Source organism: Electrophorus electricus, chromosome 17, assembly GCF_041902795.1.
Source record: "Electrophorus electricus isolate QZ-2024a chromosome 17, ASM4190279v1, whole genome shotgun sequence".
In the NCBI taxonomy this organism is placed as follows: domain Eukaryota; kingdom Metazoa; phylum Chordata; class Actinopteri; order Gymnotiformes; family Gymnotidae; genus Electrophorus; species Electrophorus electricus.
In genome coordinates this window covers 9,322,501-9,342,500 of record NC_137513.1, presented here as the reverse complement: position 1 = coordinate 9,342,500, position 20,000 = coordinate 9,322,501, and the positions used below count along the sequence as shown (strand labels likewise).

Below are 20,000 nucleotides of genomic sequence, written 5' to 3'. Positions count from 1 at the left end.
GCGACCATGGCGGAAACCCAGGATCGGAACAGAACACTCCCAGGTGCGAGATGACTGCTCCCAATATCAGCACAAAAATCAGTTCTCAGTGAAGTGCTTTTGTTCATTCCTGCTTCGTTCGGACACCCAGACTTTTAAGTAGTCTGGCCATGGGGCTTGTGGGGTTTGGGGTTAGATTTAACAACCTAAGGGTGAGGGTATGAATTTAGGGTTAGTACTAAGATTGAAGTTTAATTTCAGTGGCCTTATTGATGATAGCTGAAGCTGGGGTTTGGCAAAATTGCTTCAACCTGTCTGCTGTAAAACTAAACCTATTTCATTTTATCAAGTAGGTTTTTAACATTTGAGCTCAAAAGCAGGAATTCTGATTCTGAAGCGAAACCTTCTTTCTCTAGCTCCTTGGTTCTTTTCTCTAAGTGAGAATAAAAGAATGAGCTGAGATGTCTTATTCCTCAGAGGTTTCCATGTGTAAGTGCTAAAAATGGCCACACCACACACCACTGTGTAGATGTGTTTGTGTGGGTGTGTGAGAGAGAGAGCCAAGCTTGTGGTCCTCCATGCTATAGCAAAGATGCAATAAATGAGAATCATAACAAAAACAGACACACACACTCAGGCACTCACACATACACTCAACCCCACCATGGATAAGGAGTGTGTGTTAGAGAGATAGTCAGAGAGAGAGAGACAGAATGTAGAAGGTGCATATCACCACCTTTAAAGCATGCAGGTGTTGTGTGTGTGTGTGTGTGTGTGTGTGTGTGTGCATGTCTGTGTATGCATGCACGTCTGTCAGTGTCTGTGTGTGCGTGCGTGCCTGTGTGTGTGTGTGTTTGTGTGTGTGCGTGCGTGTCTGTGTATGCATACATGTATGTCAGTCTCTGTGTGTGTGTGTGCGTGCGTGCGTGCGTCTGTGTGTATGTCTATGTATGCATGCACGTCTGTCAGTCTGTGTGTGTGTGTGTGTGTGTGTGTGCGCGTGTTCCGCATACCTGCTCATGTATTGGGTAGGCTGTGAGGTTGTACTGGCGGGAGGACGATGATATCTGGATGTGTCTTAGCCAGCTGGTGCTATCACACACATGCCCATCCAATCCTGCTTTCTGTTCCAGAACAGAAGAGACAGAAAGAGAAGGAGTCACTCTTTGATCTTTATCTTTTACGGGTTACTCTTCACAGTGTCTAAACCGCATGCCACCCAGAGTGGTCTGAGACTCCAAACGGAGATTATACACACATAATCACATCTGCTCCTATACGTGCTCTCTCTCTCTCACACACACACACACACACACACACACACAAACACACACAAAGTAACAATTATATATGTAGCTTCTGTAACTTGCATGCCTCCCCACACACACATAAACAAACTTTACTGACTCCGCTACAAAGATAAAGGTGACCTGTTGGGAATAGGTCAGACAGACTTTATTTTTGTTCCAGGCATATTGTTCCGATCAATTGATAAAACTGATCTCTTCACAAAATGTATGATCATTTAATGGACTTTATCGGCTGCACGCCAAAAGAAAATGTTATGTTAAAAAACAAACTCTCAAAACAACAACAAAAAAACGACAACAACAAAATGTATGATCATTTAATGGACTTTATCGGCTGCACGCCAAAAGAAAATGTTATGTTAAAAAAACAAACTGTCAAAACAACAACAAAAAAACTGCTTAATTTGTTATGCACACCATTTTAATAGAGCTGCGTGCTGGAAAAAAGTAAAACATTAAAAAACCAAAGAATAAATTGAATGATGAAATTTGTATGTGTGTATATGTGTTATATATGTATTACATATATATATATATATATATACACACACACACACACACACACACACACATATATATATATATATATGTATGTGTGTGTGTGTGTGTGTGTGTGTGTGTGTGTGTGTATATATATATGCGCGAGAACGTTTTTAACGTTTTACTGACTATATACATATTTGACTAAATTATATTTTGATACATTAAGACAGTTGAGAAACATTAAAAAATACGTTTCAAAAACCGGGTAACGGTAAGGATTTATCTGAGTCCTTGCGATATAAAACACGCTCTCCCTCTCCCTCTCACTCCTCATCTGTTTCGCAAACTAATTGCTCACCGTTAAAGGAGAAAAGCGGCGGCGTGCCGATCTGTGCTGCCCTGCGATTGTTGTCAACTGCGTCTCGGTCTTTGCCTTAATGTCCAGCCCCGGCATTTACGTCTGCTATTATTTACAATAAATGCACACAGCTTGCCATCTTCCTAAACACAGAACACTGCACTGAAAACTACGTTCGCTAAACGTGTACTGCTGGAAATAATAAAACAATTACAAGTATTTTGAATGTTCATATAACTGAAAAAAGTTATGCTATTCTTTGTTTATTATTTATTATTATTTATTACTTAGACTATGTTTAGACACGCTTCGGAAATATAGCCGATGGAAGGGATTTTAGAAATATTCATATATTATTCTACAAAACGCAGCGTTACACTATAATCTTAAATCGTGAATTTACTCCATCATTCCTATTTTAATCGTCGCACAATATATATTTATAATTCAATTACGTCTACATAATACTTTCAGCATTAGCACCTGCACATACGTTACAAAATGCCTTCCTCGTGCACGTTTTTTAACGTGCTTGCTCTAGAATTAATTTAATAAGGTATAAAACATTACAGCCGACAAAAGTTTCAACCGACTTTAGTTTAAGCAGTCAGAAAGTCTTAAACACGTCTGAACAGGCAGTAATTAAATCGCATTGAAAACCAGCAAAAATATTCCAAAGACGTACGATACACACGATATGAATTCTGTAATTAGTCATTTTTGCACTTATGTGAGAAAGAGCTTGCCCATCGCTTTAATATAATTCTATGAGTTCAAAGGTGAATGATGGATGGACTATTATTCAGCCAATAAGTTGTTACGTGCCAGCGCTCGCTGTTGATAATAAAACACCAATGAAATACCTACCGTGAGAATTATTTCATAGGTGACGCAGAAAATATCTGGAGGAAAACAAAAATCACTAGAATAGAAAAGGAGGAAACTCCGATAGAAATTCGCTGAGGTAGAGTTTCAGGGGGAAAAAAATCACAACGCCCAAGAACGTCGATAAAACGCTGCCTCACGGTTTGTGTCGTGTTGTTTGTGTCCAAGGATGTCTTGCTCTAGGAAATATCAGTTTGACACTCGCCACGGGACCTCGCGGTCTCTCCTCGCTCTCCGCCCGTTCGCTGCTGTAGTCAAGCAGACAACGCGCGCCCAGTTCCCCGGGTGATGAAAAACTTCACCGCGCTCGTCCGCAGTTAAAGCCCCCCGAGGTGTCCGACCGACTGACCGCCTCGCGAGGATTAAAAACTCGGCTTTTGTTATCTTTCTTCCCCTCTCACTCTTTTTTTTTGCACGCGAGAGTAAATGAGAGAGATACGCAGGGATGGCGAGGATCCCCGCACTTATCCCGCGTGCGATATGATTGGTGTCTGTGTCTCCGGCAGTGTCTCCCCGAACTGTCTCGTTAAAAGTGCATCATCTCCTGTCCCGCGATGTCCCATGCGGGGGGGGGGGGGGGGAGAGGATGAGTCGCGAGGCGGAGGGAGGAGGAGGGGAGGGGTGATGTCTCGCGTGTCCACTGTTCGGAAGTTGCGCGAGGCTCCCCGCAGTTAATTTTAAAGTGACAGGAGCGCGCGGTAGGAGAGGCGAGGTCAGCGCGAGGTCGGGATGGGGCTTCTCGTGGATCGACTAGAACACGAACCCCCCCCAAACCCCACCTCCTCCCACCCCCGCCCGCTTTTGATGAAGCCATCCAGCAATCACGGAATCGGCCCGTTTCACACTTTCTCTCTCCGCAAGAGAGAAGAAGAGGGGATGAGGTAGGACCTGCGGAACCCTAAATCCAGGGGAAAATCTTTTTGATGGAAATAGTCGAACTCGGCGCTGGAGTCGGCTAAAAATAAGTTACGTGTATGTTGTGTCGTTGTGGAGCACTGTGCCATATCTAAATTGGGAGTGTTATTATGTTACGGTTTGATGCTAAAATCGAAGGGGCATTTATCTCAGACAGAAGGCTACACCTGCTGCAGAGTATACACGGCGAAGGCCCGCGACCCTGGGGCACGAGGGCGAAGCACAACAAATCTAAACGCCACCGAAACAAAAGGCACTCGCGCCCGCACGCGCAAACGCAGGCACATATTCTGTACCGAGTCATCAGACATCAACTAGAGGAATCTAAGAATCATGGCCAATTTATAGACGTCAAATGATTAAACAAAATAAAAGCCCCGCCTTTTTGTTTAGTAATCTCGATTTTATTTTGAAGTGCGATTTAATCAGCCTTGCGCGAACATAAAAAAGCAGTAAAAAACCAAAAACAAACAAAAAAAACTTTCATGGAACTGTTCAGTACGAGTGTCGCATTGTAGAATTTAGGACTTAAATTCTAGTATCTGGTATTCATATTAAACCGCAAGCCTAGTTAGCACTTCTGCATAGTTTGTTAGGTTCAGCGCTCTGGTGCGGTGACGGCTCGCTCATACGGCTGATGATGATTAATCGTTCTCTCTGGCCGCTATCTGTGGCACCGAGCTCGAGGTTCAGATAATGTCCATTGTTTTATGAAATCGCAGGGCAGAACCAGAGGAAGGACAGGAAAAATCATGAGTAAATAAGGCCGCCCTCGCCAGAGATTCCCATGCCGTCCGCTCCTTGAGAACCGCAAAGAGACTCCGGTCCGCCGCGCATCGATTTCCTGCCATTCCTCGACTTGTCCATTGTTGGAAGTCTTTTTAATTTAGCCATAAATTGGGAAAGCTCAAGCTATGAGCTATTCTATTTTCTCCCTGTCAGGGTGAGGGATTTGTTTTATGATGCATTGTGTATTAAATACAAGTAATCTGGGAAAGTGATTGCTTGGCCTCGCCGGGGCCTGATGGAAGTTGGCGATAGAGCGGCTCCTCCGCCGCTTTTTTTTCTGAAAAGGAGGAAGCCGTATAGGATAAACAGAAAGCCCCGCGGTATCTCTACCACCAGCGGCAAGACGGGGCAAGAGGGACTGGACGTGGGGCAGTAGCAAGCGTGTCAGTTCAGGCATCTCACGATAGATGGCGTTCTGAGCCGAAAAAAAGGGGGAAAAAACTTTTTCATTTCTTCGGGAGAGAAGTTGCACATTTGACACATTGTTTAACGTCAGACTCAGAAATCCTGGGAGATATTCAAACGCGCTGGAAGGTTTAATTTATTAGATTCGTGGATATTTACTCGAACTGAGAGACTTTATTATTTTCGCACGGGGCGAGAGAATTCTCGCGTTGCAGTGCCTCTCCGGAGGGAAGCGCATCAGTCAAGCGCGGAGCCGCGGAGTTGCCGAGACGCGCGGTCATTTCTTTCCGCGACGGCTAGATTGCAGGGCGACGCAGTCCACATTAAGGCGTCAAACTGCTCGATGGCACATAAAAAGATTCAGCTGTATTGCCTTGAATGGAAATCACCCCGTCGACCTACAATGCTGCTTACCGCTAAACAATGAGTGAGGCAATAAAACTCAGCTCAGTTCGACCTTATTATGAATTTATTAAAACGGTACCCACAATAATTTAGTTAAGGTTGTGGGTGTATATTTGTACACGCTATTACTGCCGCCTGCAAGAGGCATTTAAAAGATTGCTTTGTTTAAACGTAGGTTCTGGCCGTTTAGTACAAGATTTAACTGGACTGTCGCCCAAATTCAGTTTATGAGCACATTGGAAGGTCGCAAAGCACGCAAGCATTTACACACAAGTATACACGCAGCACAAAAGCACACACCAAAATTAAACAACCCTAATCTTGAACGACTATCCTAATTTGAACATCAAATTTAGATGTGCGCAAAGAATCTCATATTTCAATTCTACAAATATTTTATCCATTAAAATAAAGACCCCATTGCTGGTCAAAAGTCTTAACGTCATAGAAGTGCGTTCAAACGTCGCTTGTTGCAATGTTTAGAGCTATTCCTTCTTCCCGTCCCGGGACGTTTGCATGCAAGCTGCGTTGCACATCTCTCTCTCTCTCTCTCTCTCTCTCTCTTGTTTGAGTGCTGCTGCACGGTTGGGTTTGTTTATTTGCAGTAGGCTGGTGAGAGAGTGGGTGCATTAAGCCATTTGAGTAAGCTCCGCGGAGGGGGAATCCCAGATGGTCTAGAAACTGACGCCGGGACGGGGCTGCTCCCTGCGGTCTTCCCTCGTTCCCTGAGCCGCATTTAATGGAAACACTGTGTACGAGACGCATTCCAGCACATCCTAACGGGAAAGGGGTGAGGGGGGGGGCGAAGAAAAAGAAAATATCGCAGCCAAATCCACATGAAATAGTTCAACCATTCATCGGGAGAGACCTCCCATTGATAGGAGCGAAAAGCTGCGTTAAGATTATGCTACGCCTCCCCACAGACGCCACTCCAAAACCCGCCATTAACTTAAAGTGCAGGACCACTCAATCAACAGGCACAAGCAAAACTCATTTAATACTGCTCCATGCAGCCACTTCAAACCCCGCGGGCTACCCCTCGTTACCGCTTAGCAAGTCTTTGTTAGCTCCTGATAGTCTACAGATCTGAAGAGTGGATAATTTAAGTTCATATTGTCCGTCTGTTTTTTTTCTCTAACTCAATTTACGTATGGCAAATCTGAATTATTACAATTACTACAGGCTTAATGCGTCTGAAAAACGACCCGTAAAAAAAGGGGATGCTATTTACAAATGATTAAACTATTATTATCAACATTTATACGTTAAATTTAAAATTCCTATAAATGTTTGTGCATGTCACAACACATCTTCATATATTTCACGTTTCATACGTTTCACTTGCATTAACGTTTTATGCAAATAACGTTAAATAAAAAAGACGCAAAAATACAAAAAAGCGCAAAAAAAACCAAACATAAAACAACCTCGCAAAAAATCTATATAATCTATCAGTAATATGCCACCACTGTCAACTTACAAGTTGTGTGTGTTAATGAAAAAGAAAAAAAGAAAACACGCCACTCTCGCTCCGCCCGCAGCTCCAAATAAAACAGACTTTAGAGTTTAAGGGAACCATCCCATCCCTCGCGAGCCAATTACCATTAAAAAAGAAGAGAGGAAATGAAACTGGAAAAATGTAAATAAAAACGTTCCTCGGATATGGAAGCGTGCCCGTAGAGCCCGCGTTAATCTCCACCTCGGTAATTTGGTTCTCAGAGCGAGCCATTGCATTCCCGCTGCTGCGCCCCGCGCCCCGCCATAAATTACAGCTTTATGCGGACGGGGGTCAGCACGCCCCCGCCCGCTGCTCCGCGCGCTCCCGTCTCGGTGCGGCGCGCAACAGCCGTGTTTACCCTCTCACCCGAAGGCCAGACGGGCTCTCCTAATTATTATTTTCATTTGCCAAGGTCAAGAGAGAGAGAGAGAGAGGGAGAGGCAGAGAGAGGGAGAGAGAGAGAGCATGTTTCTGTCTGTTGAAGTGAGTCCTTTGCGTTTCGGCTGAATTAGTAGCCCCTCATCTTGCCCTCGTCTGCGAAGTCTCACCCGTTGTGTCAGCCGTAGGCCCCAGGGTAGGGCCAGCGTGGCGCGGGAACCATGTTTCATACCCCCCTGTATCTCACTGTTTCCCACCTTCTCTCATCTCACTTGCTCACCTACACACACACACACACACACACACACACACACACACACACAAGAGAGAGAGATCCTGGAAAACTGTCACTAACTTGCAAATTCAGAATGCTCCCCCATTAAAAAAAGGCAAAAGAACTAGTCTATATATCGTCATATCTTCAACTAGTCTTCATATCACAAACTCCTCTCTGAAAAGAAGGAATTATTGCTGTATGAATATACAACCCCATTTTATTGCCCTGTGAGAACGTGTGCCACAGCCCCGACTTGCACATAAAAGCCACAATCCAAGACGTGGAAGTTTTTGGAAACATTCACAGTATGACGAACATTCGCCGACAATTTCAAGAGTGGGCAACGTGTTCTTGGAGTCAGTTCAGAGCTTTAGTAATTTTTGTTTTTGAATGGCATGTAAAAAGCCAGACTGGCGGATGTGAAAGAGATAGACTGTGTTCGCCACGTAACGTGAACTTAATTGCTTTGACAGCGGGAATGACAAAACGTGACTCGGTCCCGATAACACGGCGCTCGCTAAAACAGGACCAGTGGTCTAACGCACAATGCGCCATTCAAACCGAGAGCCTTAGCGGAGGGCGCGGAGGGACGTGCTTAAAAACACACACGTAGGTGGGAAGTGCTAGAAATGTATTCGCACCGCTGAGCTCTGGGTTGAAAAGTCTCTCCCGAGCTGTGGCCTCCGGCACGGCAGCAGGCAAGGAATGTGCCACCACTGGTGGGGCGTGAGGAGGGAGCGTTACTGGAGCCCGGGAAAGGAGGACGTTGCAGGCTGTGATAATCAAGGGTACTTCCCTTGCGGACTCCCTCTCAACACAAGCCACACTGTCTGCGGGCCGCGGGGTGCGATAAACCCCGCACCGGTGTCAGAGGTAACGTTTTTAAAACATAAATTAGGCTGGCGCGGGAGGGAAAGGGTGGGAGAGGGTCCAAAACGCGCCGGGACACACTGGAAACTTCAACAATTCGTCTCCCCCTCCCCCCACCCCCTCGGCTTGTCTTACCATTTCACCTCGCTCCCGGTATATATATTGTGTGTGGAAGAGGTCTGGGGGGGGGGGGGGGGTGTGGATAGGTAATTAGAGCATGTTATTGGGCCCTGTAACGAGAGCAAATTGCTTCTTAAACGTCCATAGATATAATCTTTTCAAATAAAAGCCTTTTTATGTCTGAAGAACAGGATAGAACATACCATTTAGCATCCAAGGCGGGGCTGTTGTACATTCATTACATTTATTAACCTGTCTGAGGCTGTTTGAAGGAGTGCTCCCTCACAGAAACGGTTTATTCATGTGCCGTGTGCCAGTGAAAAGCTAATATTCAATATCAGAGATCACACACTCACACACACACACACACACACTCTCTCTCTCCTTCCTGGTAATAGGAAATCAGATACCCTAAACTACCCTCATTACATCCAAGAGCTCGACCCCTCCTCTCTGTCCTGGTCCTCCAGGTCTTGATATCTTCGGACTAGGTGGAATTCCTGGAATTCCTCTGGAACAGCACTTGCCCATTACAGCAGTCCATGTTTTAATAATCACGCGTGGACGTAAGAACGAACGCTTTTCGCCGACAGCCTTTAAAGCGAAGTCATTAAGGCCTAAAATAGCGTTTATAACTTGGACCTCTTTTTTTCTCCCGCCGTTTCACCGCTCAGTGTAAACGCAGGTGTCGTAGAAGCAACCAAAGCGCACGTGGTGCCAGATACGCGAGGCACGCAGCGTGCAGGTCACGCGGTAGCAGAGTGTATATTGATCCGTTTTCTATTGTTTTCTTTCTTTTTTTTTTTTTTTTTGTTCCGTCAACATAAAGTTTTCGCACCTTTTCAATAGCAGGAAAAAGTCAAACAAATTGACAAATCGTCTCTACTAAAAGTTTCGTAAAATGTTCTGCTTCTAGCAACAGAATTTCTACTGGAAACAGGCTTAGCCGACTGATAATCCAAATTATAGCAAATTATTTTCATCGCGTTCTTTTATGTTTATTTCTTGAATGTGTGACGATAATGGCGGGTTATAAAGGTAGTTATCAATGTCCTCTATAGACCTGCGGTTTACTTTTGTTTTGCATGAGCGGTTTTAACAGAAGCATTTTCCACAAACTGTGTTTTGGAGTTTATCTAAAGAGCATTCACAGGAAATGGACACCCCAAATTTAATTGCAAACAGCACTAACCAAACGCAGCGTTTCAAAGGGGAGAAGCAGAAGACAACTCAAGCTAATTAAGCGTCTGCAGGGAGCCTGGGTCGCTCTTATTTAGAGCTTCGCTGGTTTTCACTGGCTTCAAAGGGACTCCAAGTTAGCAAAGCTTTATATTTAACTAGCTTTAACAAGGCACGGGGGTGCTGTGTTCTGTGTTATGTCTGAGCGCACGCGCGCGCGCTCACACACACACACACACACACACACACACACACACACACACACACACACACACACACACACAGATCCCTGTATTCATGCATACATGTGCACACACCCACACACACACCCGCCTAACATGCATAATAGTGTGTTCCCTCTCAGATATGTTACCCAATAGGCTTAGGGGCATCTGTGTGCTGCCCCTGCCTGACAAGGCAATTAGGATGGTAATCATACATTGTAGTCAGTGATTGTGTAAACGCACAAACTTGACCGTAAGCGTGTATTTTGAGCTTTATATTGACCTTGTGCTTAGATGTTTCCTGTAGGGACTCTTACTAGGACTACACATGGGTTTTCACTGATTAATCTGAACATTTGCCTAATGATTACACTTACTTAGTCCCTTTATCTGTTGTTGTACATTACACTTGTCATTTAGGGCCCAGACCTGGATCCTCCATTAAGCTGCTTTCTGTAAAACTGCTTTCTAACGACATCTGTTGTATAAAGTAATATACAAATACATTTGAACTGAAGTTTATAAGGATGATGGTTTATGCCTTTATTTCATGTCATAATATATATCAAATCAGATATATTGTCGGTTTTGCTGTAAAAAATAAAAGAGATTTCATGTATTGTTTTATATAGGTAATATATACATCATTAGTTCATTAGTGGTTTATGCACTAAAAACATGAGTTAACAAACCTGCTTACTATCTTTACTCTTAAGAAAATGTAGTCACAGGTTTGTGTGTGTGTGTGTGTGTGTGTGTGTGTGTGTGTGTGTGTGTGTGTGTACTGCGAGTTGATTGACTTGTCAGACATGGGCGTCAATAGTGCAGGTTTATTCAATTCCAGCCCAATCATGGAGGTGTCACAGTGTTTTGGGCGGGAGCTCGGCATGGCCTGGACCGCCTCTGATAAATCTGCTTTTATGACTCTCACTTACAGCTTTTATGGCTCAGTGTTGGAGAGACTGATTCACAGATCAATCATACGTGTGTGTGTGTGTGTGTGTGTGTGTGTGTGTGTGTGTGTGTGTGTGTGTGTGGGTGTGTGTGTGTGTATGAGTGAGAGTGAAGGAGTGTGGAGAGTGGTGAGGAGCAGTGCCCTGTCCACACACACAACGTGAGCACAAACACACACAAGCACCACCACCACACACACACACACACACACACAGGTAAAGCTGGATCGATGCATATCAGGAGGCTGGGTTGATTTAATGCTGCTGAACTATGTCCGGATTGTCTTTTCATCTCTTTCTTTCCATTTCTCTCCCTCCTTTCCTCTGCCGTCCCTCTTTCTATAACCCTACACCACTAATATTTCATCCCTCTTGCTCTCAATTTCTCCATCCATCTATCCTTTCCAATTCTTCAGGTTTCTCCTCTCCTCCCCTCTCCTCCCCTCTCCTCTCTTCTTTGAAAAATGATATTAAGGAATCATGTAGTTTCAAACTGACCTTCTTCATCTGTCATTCAATGCTAATTTGTCATAGTTTCTATACAAATTAATTTAGTTTCAGAAGCACTCACACACACACACACACACACACACACACACACACACACACACACACACACCCACACCAAAAAAACAAAAAAAACACCACGCCGAATGACCTCTGTCTGAGACGGTAGTTTCCTGAGGGCTCTCAGTAGAAAGGGTATGAAGCAAAAACTGTAGGCAGTGGGGCAAACTGAAAGACAGGAAACGACTTCTGATTGCACACATGCGCACACACACCTACTGAAGTGTAAAACCCACCACTCTCCAGCACCTATAGAAAACCAATGGCCTTTCTTAAATTATCCGCCACACAACCCCATCAGTGCATATCAAGCAATGCATATCAAGCAATCTATGTTAACCTAGCAATTATAAAGCCTCTATTACATCTCTTAGCCAAACCCATTCAAAAGCAATAGCTTTACGGACATTTTACAGAATCAAAGCGTCAGGTTTGCTTTACATCTACTGTGCATAAGCCATTGCTACATTTATTCTTATTATTTTGCAGTATTTTGTTGTTGAGTTTTGATGGATGTTGGTGTTAGTTGTAGATGTTAATGGATGATGGTGTTTGCTTTAGGTGTTGCTGAATGCTGGTGTTGTTGTAGATGTTAGTGAATGATGATGTTTGCAGGTCCTGCAGAATGTTAACTTTTGTTGGAGGTGTTCGTGCCTGATGGTGTTTGTGTTGGGTGTTTATAAAAGTTGGTGTTTGTAAGAGAATGCTTGATGATGGTGGTGTTTACTGGAGCTGTTAGTGGATGATAATGTATGTTGTTGGTATTGTTGAATGTTGGAGTTGGTTGGATATGTTTATGGATTATGATGATGGTGTATGTTGTTGATATTGCTGAATGTTGGTGTTGGTTGGAGATGTTAATGGATGATGGTGTATGTTGTTGATATTGTTGAATGTTGGTATTGGTTGGAGGTGGTAATGGATGATGGTGTATGTTGTTGGTATTGTTGAATGTTGGTGTTGATCGGAGATGTTACTGTATGATGGTGCTTGCTGTTGGGTGTTAATGGAGGTTGGTGTTGGTTGGAGATGTTACTGGATGAGGTGTTTGCTGTTGGGTGTTGATGAAGGTTGGTGTTTTTTTTTTTGTTTGCTATGTTGCTGACTGCTGGTGTTCTGTCTCTGTCTGTGTTAAGGAGTACTGGATACATTAGTACATGTGAGCAAAAAAACTTGACCAGTACAGTATTAGTTTAAAGTAATGACTTCCTGTGTCAATCCTCCATGGCCACAGTCTGACACTCCTCCTTCTATCTCTCCTCTCTTCTGACCCCCTCCCCCTCCCTCGCTTTGTTTATAGAGGGATGAGGGGTATTTATATTAAAGCCGGCCCGTGGGTGAATGCATGGCGGCTGGTACCATGAGGAGTGGCACTAAATATCTGATTGTTTGAAAGAAGTGGTCTCTCCTTCCTTCACTCCTCTCCTCTGTTCTTTCATCTCCCCTCATAATTTAAATCTATCTATCTATCTATCTATCTATCTATCTATCTATCTATCTATCTATCTATCTATCTATCTATCTATCTATCTATCTATCTATCTATCTATCTATCTATCTATCTATCTATCTATCTGTCTGTCTGTCTGTCTATCTGTCTGTCTGTCTGTCTATCTACTTTTATTAAAGAAGTGGGTATCCAGCACCACAGTATAGACATTTGAAAAAAGTCTAACACAGAGATATATCATGTTTCTGTAACCCACGACACCACATAGTGCTGATCTCCCTGATGTAGACTTGACGGTTGTCATGGGTTTATGATGTGAAGCGGCTGGTCTATACAAGAACAGGTGTGCTGCTTCTCACAGTGCTGCTCATGTTTATGACATCACTGTGTTTGTCAGTCGCACATTTATGACACATGCATCTGAGTCAGTTACATCAACTAGGGTTTCCAAAAACAGCGGCAAGGACAGACGTTACAGGGCGCAAGCTAGGATGTCTGTGTGTGTGTGTGTGTGTGTGTGTGTGTGTGTGTGTGTGTGTGTGTGTGTTGGGGGGGGGGGCGATTACACTTCAGCTGACTGATTGCTGCCTTCACTATGAATAGTTAAAAATGCTTTAATCTGCAGTTTCATTTCATTTCAATGGAAAAACAACCTTTACACCATATCCCTTTGTTTGTTTCCCTCTCAGCTTACATGTTCACACACACACACACACACACACACACACACACACACACACACACACACACACACACGCACGCACGCACGCACCAGCAGAGGGAAATACAGTGTGTCATTACATGAACACTGAGCCTTGGAGCAGTGTCTTGGGACACAGGGTGTATAATACAGCTATGGATGTATGTGTGTGCATTTCCTGGGGCTGAATCTAAGCTATGAATAGATCTTGTGTGTATGCATGCTAGCATGCCGAGTGTATCTCTGTGCAAGGGCATCGGTGATTCCAGGCTGTGTTGGCACTATAGTGCACAGGTCAAAACATTGTTCTTTCAAACCAGTCAGTATGTTATTACTGCGCTTAAGAAAACTGATCATTCAATAGTACCTTACAGCACAGCGGAGAGTGCAAACTGTCAGCACCATCACACTGCACAGAGATCAAACCCATCACATCACAATGATGGAGGGATTGAAAGTACAGCGTGTTTCAGTTTTACACAGACTTGCTGGTGTCAGCTCCAAAACACACCAAGGCCTTCAGGTTACCAGGTAATGTGTGCCTGTGAATGTGTGCCTGTGTATATAGGCAGTGATACAAGAGAGTGCTGTCATGGGTGTGAATGCATTTGTACGCATACATGTGTGCCCTGCATATTACTGCTCATGCATGCTTTTTTGGTGTGTGTGTGTGAGTATGTGTGTGTGTGTGTGTGTGTGTGAGAGAGAGAGAGAGAGAGAGAGAGAGAGAGAGCTCTTAATAGAACTCCGTCACAGTGCTGCCAGACTGAAACAAGCAGGGTAATGAATGAGTATAGCCGCAGATCCCAGAATTCCCTCTGCTGACCCCATGCCAGCCAGACCCCATTGCCTCTGGCTACACCTCAGACAGAGAGCGAGCCAGAGAGAGAGAGAGAGAGAGAGAGAGAGAGAGAGAGAGAGAGAGAGAGAGAGAAATGGTGTAAGACAGAGTTGAGACAGAGAGCTGGAGTGAGAGAGAGAGAGAGAGAGAGAGACACTGAAAAAGAGAAAGAGAGTGAGAGAGAGAGCAAGAGAGAGTGAGGTAAAGAGAGCACAAAAGAAAGACAAGACAAAGAAAATAAAAACGGAAGATAAAAACGTGAGCTGCAGAGAGAATGTACAGTCTGAAAGTCAAAAAGGAGGAAAGAGAGAGATAAAAGGGAAAAGGTGAAAGGACAGAATAAAAGAGGAAAAAGAAGAGATGAAGTGTGAGGGGTGAAGAGGAAGTGTGCGTGCGTGTGATTGATGAGAGTGTGTGTTGTTAAGAGGGGAGCCATCACATGTGATCACATAAACACTTATTCAGTGTGTGTGTTTGTGTGCGTATGTGAGGGTGTGTATGTGTGTGATTGATGAGCGTGTGTGTTGCTAAGTGAACATTGGGCTTGACGAGGCTGAACACAGCTTTGAGCTGTCACCAAAGAGAAAACACACACCATTAATCAAGCTTAATTAACTCTCTCTCTCTCTCTCTCACACACACACACACACACACACACACACACACACACACAAACCAGCACTACCAGCCTTGTGCCACAAACCAATTCCATTTCAGTATAAGTCTGAATGTATGTACGTTTTCATTAAAAGCACAAGAGAGTGTGTGCTTGAGTGACTGAGTATGACTGAGTGAATATATGAGTGAGTGGGTGCATGAATGGGGGGATGAGTGACTGTGAGGGAATGAATGTATGATTAAGTGTGTGTATGAATGAGTATTTGAATGAGTGAGTGTATGAATGAGCATGTATATGTGTGTGAGTGAGTGAGTGCATGAATAAGTATGTGGGTGTGTGTGTATATGCGTGCATGAATTAATGTATGAGTTTATGAATAAGTGAGTATATGAGTGAGTGTGAGTGAGTGAGTGTATGAATGATCATATGAGTGAGTGTATTACTGAGTGTATGAATGAGTCTATGAATGAATGAGTGTGTGAGTGAGTGTATGAAGAGTGGGTGACAGAGTGAATATTTGTATGACTTTGCTAAAATCACAGGTGCTCGCATAACTCAGAAAACCTCTTAACACTCATTCTAATATGTCAGATTACCGACACCTGCTGTCCTGTCTGCACTCCACACCCCCACGGCTGAAAGCCTCATCCATCATTATTCAGCCTGACACCTTTCAGACCCCCCTGCTCAATTAGTCCGCTCGGCAACTGTTGCCATGTAGAAGGGGCAGCTGTTTTTGCCTGTGGAAGGAAAATTCACACTCTTACCAGACAGACCCACATACATACACAATGACCAGACACACTCATATGCTGACCAGACTCACTCACATACCCGCTGACCAGACTCACACATACGTTAACCAGACTCACACACATACACGCTGACCAGACTCACACACATAGGCTGACCGGACCCGCACAAATGCTGACCAGACTCACACACATATACCCTGCCCAGACTTTTTCTTTTTGACTTGAACTCCACTTAGCTAATCACAAATATGTCTGCGTGACATAATAACACAACAAAACAGTGAGCAGTCTCTCTACTCTCCAACTCTGACTTCTATCTTCTCTCGCCCATCCCTCTCTCAGTTTCTCAATTTCTCTCCTTCTCTCCATTCTAGGTCCCTGCCCTTCTCCTGCTTTATCCCTCCGTCACCCTGCTCACACCTCAGACTGGACACGCTGGTCAGGAAGGATCAGGGACCCCCCCAGCCCCTCCACAGCCCACAATATCGTCATGGCAAACCTTCCCACTTGTCTTTGCGTGAGTGGGATGGGAGAGCCGGGAGCCAATCAGAGACCACGCGGTGCTTAATTACTGACTTGCAGTTAGGAAGAACCAAGAGCCATGGGAAGGATGGTAGGAGCTTAGATTGTAGAAGGACCAAGCGCCATTGGGAAGGATGGGAGGAGCTTAGGTTGTAGAAGGACCAAGCGCCATTGGGAAGGATGGTAGGAGCTCAGGTTAAAGAAGAACCAAGCGCCATTGGGAAGGATGGGAGGAGCTTAGGTTGTACAATGACCAAGCGCCATTGGGAAGGATGGGAGGAGCTTAGGTTGAAGAAGGACCAAGCGCCATTGGGAAGGATGGTAGGAGCTTAGATTGAAGAAGAACCAAGCGCCTTTGGGAAGGATGGGAGGAGCTTAGGTTGAAGAAGAACCAAGCGCCATTGGGAAGGATGGGAGGAGCTCAGGTTGAAGAAGAACCAAGCGCCATTGGGAAGGATGGGAGGAGCTCAGGTTGAAGAAGAACCAAGCGCCATTGGGAAGGATGGGAGGAGCTCAGGTTGAAGAAGAACCAAGCGCCATTGGGAAGGATGGGAGGAGCTCAGGTTGAAGAAGAACCAAGCGCCATTGGGAAGGATGGGAGGAGCTAAGGTTGAAGAAGAACCAAGCGCCATTGGGAAGGATGGTAGGAGCTCAGGTTGAAGAAGAACCAAGCGCCATTGGGAAGGATGGTAGGAGCTTAGGTTGTGCTCCTCACACCTAGACCTGCACTGCATTGAGCTAATCCAGTTGCTAAAGGGGCTGATGGGTAGATAAACTGCATCGGATGAGATGGAGCAAATGCAGGCAGAGAGAGAGAGAGAGAGAGAGAGAGAGAGAGAGAGAGAGAGAGAGAGAGAGAGAGAGAGAGAGAGAGGTGGAGACCAAGAATTAGAGACAGAGAGGGAAATAGAAAGACAGACGGAGAGAGGGAGAGTGAGAGAGAGAGAGAGAGAGAGAGAGAGAGAGAGAGGGAGAGAGAGAGACAGGGAAAGAAAGAAGGAGACAGGGAGAAAGAGAGGGAGACAGAAAGAGGTAAATGGAGAGAGAGAAGCACAGGACAAATGGACAGATGACTGCATGAATAAGAGAAAAACATTCCTGTGGTTTCGGCTGCAGTGCTGCGAGCACTTAAATGCGAAGTTGCTTCAGTGCTGACCGCATTGGACACAATACAGAAGAAATAAATGAGTATGGCATGCCTGCAATCCTAATCACACACACACACACACACACACACACACACACACACACACACACACACACACACACACCAATCACTCTCTGGACTTGTAATCAACAGAAAAAAACCCTTACAGGATCCACGTTATTTTAGCTGCGCTCGCGCGCCGCCCTTACACAGGGAACCATTTCGCTCCGTATTCACTAGTCCACATTTAGAGCTATAAAGTGGCGATGTCACTTTCCTCAGTATCTCATTAACCTTTAGTGGAAAATGCCTCTGTTTCTGCACTCCACCAAACATCATTTTCTGGCTTAACACGTTTCTGTCACTTCCTGGTCATTGCTTATTTGACCTTTAACCAATCATCTCTCTCTGGTTCTCTGATCAACATGCAGCCCAGGATGTGTGTGTGTGTGTGTGTGTGTGTGTGTGTGTTCACTTTGAGAGCTGTTCTTGAAGCTCATCCATCACATAGGGACATAGGGGCCAGTGTTTGGGTCACCACTCACACTTTCTACTCTTTCATGAACTCTCCCTCTCTGCCTCTCTCTCTCGCTGTTTCTCACTACTTGCATAATGAGCCCTCTCTACTGTCTCAAGACACCGCACCGTTTCCCGTTCTTACTGCGATGTAGAAACTCAGAGCACATGCTGCAAATTTCCTTCTAGTTTCGAACTGATTCATATTTAGAACACTCGGTAAGAAAGTGCAGAACCGAGTCGCTGTTGAAGCACAGCCACTCTCTGACTAGTCCCTTCTCTAGTTTACATGGCCGTTGCTCCACACAACACCATCCGTTTAAGAAAATCTCATATCTGGGTGTCACGCATGTGTTATCGGCTCATCGGCTACGTAAGAGGTTGTTTCCTGTGCCGTCTAAAGCCATGCTTGGGCTGTTCAGTTGACGCTTGCTTAGCAACACGCTCATTCGCCAACGGATGTTCAAGACTGCCTTCAGAGAACCTGGGAAAAACAGCAACATGGATTGCTGCAATCCATAAAGTTCCAGGACAGCATCTCAGACTGATGATATATTAGACAGGATATTACTGCACAGTTATGTGTTCCCTCTGCATTCGGTCTGAAAGCCACATCAGCCAGACTGAAAGAGACTCTTAAGATTAACTATTGCTTGCTTCCAAAGAACTTATTTTAAAGGTGCCTTATTTCAGGAGAGCTTGGTACATTTACTTGACACTTTTTTATCCAACACGACTTACGATTCAGACTGAACATAACAGCGGCAACTTGGTGGCGGGGCTTGAACTGGCAAACGTCCACCTACAAGTTGAAGACCGTAACCTCCAAGCTACCACTGCCCTGGTATGTGGAACGAAGACACCGTGAACCTCAAACTCTGATGTCACCTCAGAAGCATAAATAAAACGGGATTTAAAAATACACCAGCCCCCAGTCTACCCCAGACACTTCAACAGGGCATGTGGCAAGTGTTCATATTTAACAGGGCCCCAGGCATGTTGTTAGTTTGTTCTGCACATTTCACTCCAAAAATATTGAGAAAGAATTTCAAAAGTCTAATCCCATAAAAGATGTATCTTTGTCCTTCCTTTTGTAAGTTTTTAATATATAGTGCATCAACAGGACATAACTAAGAAGCTCATCTGCTAGTTAGTTTGGTTCCTTAGAAATATTCACTCTATAATTTGCTAATGTTAGCTACTCTGCCATAGAAGTATAATTTGACAAGACATCTAATCAATCTGTCAAAATCAGTTTCATACCTTTTGTTTGGGTGCCTAAACGCTCCGTGGTTCACCTCTTGCAGTTAGCTAGCGATCTATTTTGAGCCATCGTGGTTTGCGGCCTTTAACTGGCCAATAAGAGCAGAGATAATCAATTACTCATGAACCCAACAAAAAACAAGGATTGTGAAAAAGAGTACAGCTCAGGGCTAAATCACTTGGTTGTAAAGAGGTCCCTGATACCTTCTATAAAGACACCGGGGATCGATTTAAAAATACTGAATAAATGCAATGTAAGTTTCCTTTAAGAGTTAATTTCTAATGTACTATTTCATTTACTATATTTATGTACTTACAACTCACTGTATTTATTAGAAGTATAGCCTGGGGACAGTTATTAGGAACAGGTTAATGATGTGTGGTTTTGTTCTATTAGTAGACAAGTGTCAAGTGTCAGTGATGTGCTAGCCACACACACACACACACACAAACACACACACACACACACACGCACACACGCACACACACACACACACACACACACATACTATGAGCCATGTGGAACATGTGAACATGGTTAACTGTCTGCTCTCATATCTCATTTTCATCTTGCCCAATACAACTCAAAAGC

General features: G+C 44.4%; 1 protein-coding gene across 1 annotated transcript in view; it reads right to left on the bottom strand.

The window, feature by feature from the left end:
* The window catches only part of mecom (MDS1 and EVI1 complex locus), a 141,223-nt gene that overhangs the window by 28,662 nt on the left and 92,561 nt on the right, over positions 1-20,000 (bottom strand). Inside the window, 1 exon segment of the mRNA XM_081700202.1 lies at positions 993-1,103. Within this exon segment, the coding sequence (XP_081556328.1) occupies positions 993-1,103 (111 nt within the window).